General features: G+C 43.4%; 1 protein-coding gene across 6 annotated transcripts in view; it reads right to left on the bottom strand.

The window, feature by feature from the left end:
* Positions 1–4,970, bottom strand: part of LOC102430359 (caspase-13-like) — an 18,508-nt gene extending 13,538 nt beyond the window's left edge. For 4 of the 6 annotated variants that reach the window (XR_002832298.1, XR_002832301.1, XM_023764911.1 and 1 more), the window contains exons 1-4: positions 4,951–4,970; positions 3,857–4,007; positions 3,431–3,514; positions 2,054–2,274 (exon numbers count right to left, since the gene is read on the bottom strand). Coding sequence is in view for 2 of the 6 variants with exons in the window: in XM_023764911.1 (XP_023620679.1) it covers positions 2,054–2,168 (115 nt within the window). In the remaining 4 variants the exon portion in view is untranslated. Of the gene's footprint in view, positions 1–2,053; positions 2,275–3,430; positions 3,515–3,856; positions 4,104–4,950 lie in introns of those variants that run through there. The other 2 variants (XR_002832300.1, XR_002832299.1) reach the window with 2 other exon arrangements.
* Between the last annotated feature and the right edge of the window lie 3,232 nt (positions 4,971–8,202).

The following is an 8,202-nucleotide window of genomic DNA, read 5'->3' as shown; positions in this document are numbered from 1 at the left end:
ACAGAGGATATCAAATCACCAAGATCAGCAGCCATTATAAGCCACAGGGAAAGGAACTGTGTGGGACCCTTTCCCTTTCCCCATGTGAGAGTCTGTACTTGTTCTTCAATAAATATCCACCTTTACTATACCACTGTCTGTCCGTGGATTCATTCTTCAATTCCAGCAGACAAACAACCTGGGTTCCGGGCCAAAACACTGTTACCACTAGTATATAGGTTTGCGATTTTATTTTAACCTCTGCAGCAAGCAGAGTCCATCACTGTTGAACTTGGGCCTGAGGACATGTAGTTTCTAGTAGCATTTGTAATTCAATCTAGGTCAAACAAATAAACTAACTCTCAGAAGCCTGACACTGTATTTGGTTGTATAAAACAACTCAAGCCTATTAATGCGTCCTCTGAGGTCATGGTTCATTATGCTTGTCATTTTCATGGGCAGGAATTAAATGTAAGGTTTTTAAGTTGTTATAAGGATTTCAATATAACAATAAACACCTTAGAAGTTTAATCCAGAAATTCTAAGAATTGGCATGAGCTAACACATGCGAAATACCCTGAGTTTTCATCCCATAGTTACTATTGAAGACAAGATTTCCATAGACGAAATATGGTCCAGTTCCCTGCTCTGCATGAGGGGGAGCCATAGGCTCTCTCAAACTGCTGAGCCCAAGGCTACAGACTGCAGCTCGCCCCGTCCTTCCCATCCAGACTGGACTAACTTAAAGGTCAATAAGTTCAAGAACGTTTTCTGGAGGAGGCCTTGTGGTGGCAGGAGTGTACATGTCAAGAACTTTTTTTTAGAAAGATCTCTCCCATTAGAGTCATCCAAATAAGTCAATGAATTACCATATTCTGTGGCCTGGAAAACAATTTCCAAGTAGATGAGAGAAAGACAAAGGCATGACAACCTGACTGAGGAGGCATCAGCTGGCAAGCAGCCAGGCAACTCCAGGTGTTGGCTTTATTAGAGTGGTTTGTCCAAGTGCCTCTAGGACTCAAGGATTATGAACTGAAAGGAAGAAGAAGAAACTGGGGCAAAGAAAAAGAAACTTTAGCTACTATACAATTATTCTGAACCCTTATTGTTAGTATTGATTGTCTTTAATTTGGGGGAGTGTTAAATGGAGAAAAAGGTATTAAAAGAAAAACAGGAAGTTACTCAGAGATGAGCTTTGCTATGTCAGTAAGCCAGGCATAGGCTTCTCCTAGTCCCGGAGAAAAAGATGTCTTGCTTTCAAAGAACAACTTTTCCCTCTGATTGCATTTGGGAAGCATAAAAGAGACCAGGGGTTGAGAGTCCATCAGAGCTCCCATCTCGGCTGTGTGGGGGCCGTAGGCACTATAGATAGAAGGGGCAGGTCAGATGCCTTTCTGTCTTGTATCAGGGCCTCGGGAGCATGTGAGGTAGAGGTCGGGCCTTACACAATGGTCTACAGCCTAGTTCCATGCTAGTGGACAACATCACTCAAAGAAAATGCAAGAGAACAATTAAATACAAGAGTCCACATTTAAAATCATAGCTTTTCTCTCAGCATTGAATTTATTCTTTGTGTGCCTCACCATCAGTGAAATATTTTATTCCTCCTGGAGAGCAAACTTTTAGAGAGAAATTATAAAACTACTCAATGACAGACCTTAAATCTTCATGTCAGATAACTATAAAAGTTTCTAGGAATTCTTAGACTTAAGTAACTAGCTGACTAGCTACCTAACTAAATATGTAACTAACTAAATAAGTAAACTGCCTTGCCAGCAGTACTAGAGAATGTGGTATAAAGTTTACCAGACTGTTCTCATAAACTTCAACAACTGAGCTAGCATATACTCAGGATGGGAAGTGAGTTTTAATTCTTAGAAGGACTCTGAGGTAAAAGGAATAAGAATAAAGAGTAACGAGACGGGATATTCAATAGTGCCACTGACTTAGAAATGGGGCCCTGAAGCCAGATGTAAAGAAGTTGTTGGCAAACTATCATGACCAATGAAGAAATCCTATGTGGGTGCAAAGACAGGGGTCCTGCATGGACTTTAGTCCGAGCGGTAGACCTTACCTGAGGACTGTCCATTATTATATGCTTGGTGGAAGCAGTTTATAATGAATTGATCAATATCTTTGGCATTTTTTTTAGTAGATTCTTTGACATTTTTTTTAAGTAGATTCTCCATCTCCTTCTGCTTCTGCACTTTATCTTCTAATAGGTCACCCAACAAGCCACGTATAGGGCTCCAGGTCACTGGATTAAAAACTTCCCGGTCTCCTTCAGGACTTTGTCTGTTTGAAGCACAAGGATTTCTCAAGTCACTAAACAGCCTCATTTCCTCTCAAGTCAGCAACAGCCTCCTTTAGATTTAATCCATAAAATGTCCCTCCCCATGCAGTTCAGTCATCCTGAGCTACCCACATCCCTCCCCTCCCCTCAGTGCTACCCAGTATGCTCACTGAGAGCCTGAAGTCTGAGATTTACTATCAGTGCCTCCTGTTCATTCAACTCTGCATAATAAAAGGAAACAGTGAAAGCCTATTGCCCTTGGGGACAGCAGCTGCTGGTACACATCTCATGGGGATCCTGCACCCTTTGGCAGATAATTCGGTAAAGTCTTTAAGGCCCCTTCTCTACTTCCCTTTCTCCTCCCTCCTCTTTCTTCCCTCTCCCTCAGCTCTGTTCACCTAACCCAGCCGTGGGAAAACTAAGGCCCTCGGGCCGGATCCGGCCCATTTGAATTTATATTAGTTCACACAAACACTCCATCTATGCTTTTGTTCCGGCCCTCCGGTCCAGTTTAAGAACCCATTGTGGCCCTCCAGTCAAAAAGTTTGCCCACCCCTGATCCTAAACATTCACAGAACCTAATTTTGGCTTCCCCCAAACATAGCCACTTTCAAAATTTTTTCCCAAGACCTATCCTTTTAGAATTTAAAAAAACAAACAAACAAAACAGAAGAAGAACAATCAAAAAAAAAAAAAAAAAAACCCAAAACTCACTGGCCAAGTCTTTTCTCTCTTAGCCTTTGCTTGCAATTTGAAACTCAAAGCATGTTCCACCTCCTTTTCAGCAGGGGGTGGAAACCGGAAACACCAACCCCTTCCTCATTGGTAGATCCTCCCTCCCCCCAATTGGTGGGCAGGTACCTTACATTGGACCACCAATCCACACTTGCCAAATACCCTAAACCCTTGTCCTGTATGGACAATGCAGTGACCCACCAATCAGTGTGCGCCAAGTACACTAAGCTCCCCACCCCTTCCCGTTCCGCCCCTCCAAAGGCATGCCCACCCCTGCATGTGCTGCTGTTCTCCCCTTGTGAGACAGCCAGCAGATCCTTCTCCTCTAATAAAGCCTGTAGTCCTGGTTTTTGGCCTCTGTCTGATTTTTCACTCATATGCATGCCTTTCCTTTTTTACCAAAGTAATAATCTTATTGCTTACCTTCAGAGTGCTTCACGGTGTATATCCTTGGAAAATTTTTTTTCACCAGCACTGGATGAGACTGGGGTAGGAAGGGAGTGCAGCCTAGAGGATAAGAAAGTGAAGAGAAAGTATGCATTCACTTCAACTCACACACTAATGAATCTCTCAGTCATTAGGGAGTGTGATCAGGAAAGAAACTCTTCCTTTGGTGTCTTAGTCTGTGGGAAGAGCTCAGGAGATTTATCTCAGTGCAGTGGCAGATGCAATGGCGTGAGCACACTCCGCTGTACAAGCTTCCTCGGCACACCAGGAAGTGGCAGCGCCAGCCTGAGCAAACCTCCTAGAGCCCCTACATAGTACCCTGATCTTTCCTATTATTGGCTGCCCTAAGGATTGTGTAAACTTCTGATTGGTCAAAAATGTCATATATACTGCTGCACTTACACAATAAACTTAGATTTGTGTCACTGAACCTGGTCTCTGGAGTCGGGCATGCTTCGTTAAGGCTCCATCGTCCTCACCGCCGCGGGACCCCCTGCTTCATTCTGGCGCCACGAACAGGGACCCGGAAGCTTCAGGTCGGGTGAGTGACCCTCTGTAACGAACAATGGGAATCCTTCCCCCCTCAGCCCGAGCCCATCAGGCTCGCGTGCTTCATGTGTTGTTACAGAGCAGGCGAGTAAAAGTAACAGAAAAGGAGCTAAAAAGCTCTGGGCTATCCTAATAGCATTTAACCCCTGGCTCTCCTCCACCGGCGGTGTGGGCAGGGGAACAGAAGACCCTTTACCTCCCTATTCCCCTCCAGAGCCCTCTGCCCCCGCAGATCCTTGGGCTGTTTTCGACAAGACCAAAGTAGTTTCTCAAAGCTCAAGGAAGGCTGAAACTGAGACAGAAAAAACCTCTAGCAAGGAGAAAGCAGGGGAGTCTCACTAGGAGCCTTCCTGCCAGAGTCACTCCCCCGCTCCTCTTGCAGAGCGAACAAAAAGTTTAACTGTTTAGGGAGTGTGATCAGGCCCCCAAGTAATCCTTTCATGGGGGACACGGATGATAATCCATGGACGGGGATATATCAATCCTTGTGTAGCCAGAGAGATAGAGCAAATAAGTCTTTAGGGCTAGAGACCCCTAGACTCTTTCCTGTGAATGTTAACCCCACAGCTGCACCAAATGCCACCGGAACTGCAACAATATTCCCGATATCCAAATGGTTAATGCAGAGAAAAAAAGAAAAAGAAAAAGAGGCCTTTGCAATGGAGAGCAGGGAGAGAGAGTTCTTTGTTGGTTTTTGTTTATCTAAGGTATGCAGGTCTCAAGGATCCAAGCAGCTAGCAAGCAAACTTATCTCTGTCCAGTTTTCTTCTCTTTAACCCTTCCAATACTAAATTAGACTAATACAATATACTTAAGATTACACAAGAAAGGTGTTATGCCCAGATTTCAAGATTCCCAAGAGCCCACCAGGGAGCCAGCCAGTCCGATGCAAAAGCAAAGAGTCCTTTATTTTAAGCTAGCTAAAACTCCACGTCCACCACACTCACCGACACAATGGCAAACCAAGTGGCCAAGAGAGCGAAGCCTGATGGGACCAGGAGTTTTATAGGGGGGTGGAGTAAGGGCGGGAGAGGGGACTGTGGGCCCTGCTGATTGGCCAGGCGCGAGTTGGTGTCTCATTACACAGGATGTGGTCATAGTGATGGCGTGCACTTCCCTTGATTATCATTGGTTAGTCCAGAGAAATCCTGGGTGTGGCTAGCAGAGGCTTCTTCCGGGAAGAAGCCTTGCTGAGCACATGGCCCTGCCCAAAAATGGAGGACCCAGGGTAAGATGGAGGGCGCAGTCCCCGCCCCTTCACTGAGAATGCAGAGAAGGGCGGGGCCGCGTGTCCACAGGTTTGAGATCTTGCCATTTCAAAAGGAAGCACCTACTCTTATTAATCTAAAGAAATGCTGAATATTTAACTTGCCAGCTAGGAGTTTAAAGTTCTAGTTAAATTAAATTGGGAAAAATTATAATTGTGGTAACTAAATGTCTAAAGTATAGAAAGACAATCTTGTCAGTTTTAATTTAATTGATATCTCTTAATAATTATAAAAAGTACTATAACCAAGGAATGACTTTGAGACATTTCATGGGCCCTGAAATGTTTTCAAAAGTTTATTCTCTCTTCTTAAAGGATTTTTTAATAAAGCCAATTTAATATGCTTGAAATCACAAGGAAAGCTTTATCAAATAAAAATTAATAAATATATATTTTAGGTTTTTTGCCTCTAAGAAAGGGCAAAACATGCCGAAACCGGTTTGGCTCAGTGGATAGAGCATCGGCCTACGGACTGAAAGGTCCCAGGTTCGATTCCGGTCAAGGGCATGTACCTTGGTTGCGGGCACATCCCCAGTGGGAGATGTGCAGGAGGCAGCTGATCGATGTTTCTCTCTCATCGATGTTTCTAACTCTCTATCCCTCTCCCTTCCTCTCTGTAAAAAATCAATAAAGTATATTAAAAAAAAAAGAAAGGGCAAAACAAGTTATTTTATTTAATATTTCTTAAATACAGCAATAGAATTTTAAAATATAATTTAAAATAACAGAAGCTCATTAATAATTTTTAATATTTTATAATGGCATATTATACATTTATTCCAAACAAGCTTACAAACTAATTCTTTAAATGTTTGGAAACTAGGATTGTTATCAGCAATATAATTTAAGAACATGAAAGGATTTAATCCCTTCCACTGTGTGGAAGGCCCCCTGGGAAGGCACTTAAGAAATCCAGCCTAACACCAGGAATGCTCAGGGTCTTCTCAAAGGATGCAAAATAATCCTTTCCATTAATATTTACAGTGTAAACTAAGATTGTTATTAAAGTATTTAATTTGACAGTAAAATAGTAATCAAGTTTTCAGATTAATTAAAATTGACTCAAGAAGTATTAACCAAAATTTTCATTTCATGAAAAAATTGCTTAACATACAATGACCCTAAAGCAGTCATATTTTTATGCAAAAAATTAAAATTTAAAGTTATATAGACTGCATTATGAATTTTCCAAAAATTCTTCTAATAATTAAATCAAAAAGGGGGAATAGTGGAAAAATACCATGTAAGGAAAAATATTCTGTAACTAATTTACATCTAGAAAAATTTTTCATTTGTAATGCTAACAGCAAGACACCCGTGAAAAACCTACATGGTGTCAAAATAAGCCAAAGGAAATTCATTTAAACAAAAATAAATAGAACCCCAAGTAAAGTTTCCTTTATTAACCTTTGGTCGAGAATATTTTCAGAAAACAACTCCAAGGTCATGTGGATTCCTGAAACAGAGAAGAATTATCAGGAATGCTCCAGCCATGAAGACAAGAGGAAAAACAATCCAGAGATAGAGGCAGCTAGCTTGCACAAGCTATTTCCTCATTTAACCCTCTCTAGCTGCACGCATCTCATATGGGCATGCAAAACCTGTGGCCCCCTATTGCCTTTAGGCCGCCTCCAGCCAGAAGGGGTCAACCCCTGGAGGCTCCAACCCAATGCCTTATGGACAGAACAAAGAACTAAAAACCCAGATTCAATAAGAAAAAGAAGGGGGAAATACAGGCACCCCCCAACAACTATTACAACAGGCCTTATTAACTCTCAATTATTTTCATTTTGCCCCCGACGGTCTTCCTCCCATTTTCAAACATTGGGGAGGTCTCAAGGATGTACCAACACCTCTACCTCTGTTCCGGTGGAGAGATCCACTAACCAGGGCTTGAAAGGGCCCTGACCCACTCTTAACCCAAGGGAGAGGGTTTGCTTGTGTTTTTCCAGAAGGTGAAAAGAATCCCGCGTGGATTCCTGCCCGTAACATCAAACCCTGCACCACCAGCGATGAGCCATAGACCACCACCACCATCACCCCCGGTAGAGGAAATGGAGGACCTGACCATAGAGGACAACTAGCCCCGACGGCGGAGGCAACCAAGGCACTGATGGGCCCTTAAGAACCTACAGGACCAAGCTGCACGCATGACACCAGAAGGCAATCCGTCAGAAGGGACATTATTCCTATTAATGTGTGCCATCATAACAGCGAACTCTCAGGCACGAGCACAACATGTATGGGCGGCCATACCTCATCCAGGGGTGCTCATGCCTGTCAGTGCCGACAGCCTACAATTCCCCTCTGTCCAAGTGTCTAACTGCTCTGTGGACTTACCCTGTGACGAGCAGAACCGGTCTCATTGCCATAGAACGGGACGGTGTGGGCTGATAGCAGTAGCCCTAACCTCCTTAAGTGGACTCTAGATAATGGGACTGCCCCGGGACAAGGGTGGATATACCTAGCACCTCATGCAGTAATACCCAAGTGAAACCTATTGAGTTTAGTTTCTTAAGTGATGCCCTCAGCCATCTAACCTCCTGGTTAAACCCAGCCAACCTCCTCATATGGGGAGTCATGATAGTAGGATTCTTCGTAGAAATAGTATTATTTCACTGTTTATACAACATGTTCCTTAAGCTAAGTGCCCAGCAAGCCATGATCATACACGTCCAGCAGGCACTAATAAGAAAAGAAGGGGGAGATGTGGGAAGAGCTCAGGAGATTTATCTCAGTGCAGTGGCAGATGCAATGGCGTGAGCACACTCCGCTGTACAAGCTTCCTCGGCACACCAGGAAGTGGCAGCGCACAGCTTGAGCAAACCTCCTAGAGCCCCTACATAGTACCCTGATCTTTCCTATTATTGGCTGCCCTAAAGGATTGTGTAAACTTCTGATTGGTCAAAAATGTTATATATACTGCTGCACT

Source organism: Myotis lucifugus, unplaced genomic scaffold, assembly GCF_000147115.1.
Source record: "Myotis lucifugus unplaced genomic scaffold, Myoluc2.0 scaffold_361, whole genome shotgun sequence".
NCBI lineage: Eukaryota > Metazoa > Chordata > Mammalia > Chiroptera > Vespertilionidae > Myotis > Myotis lucifugus.
Note: the sequence above shows the minus strand (reverse complement) of the source record. Positions and strands in the feature narration are given on the sequence as shown.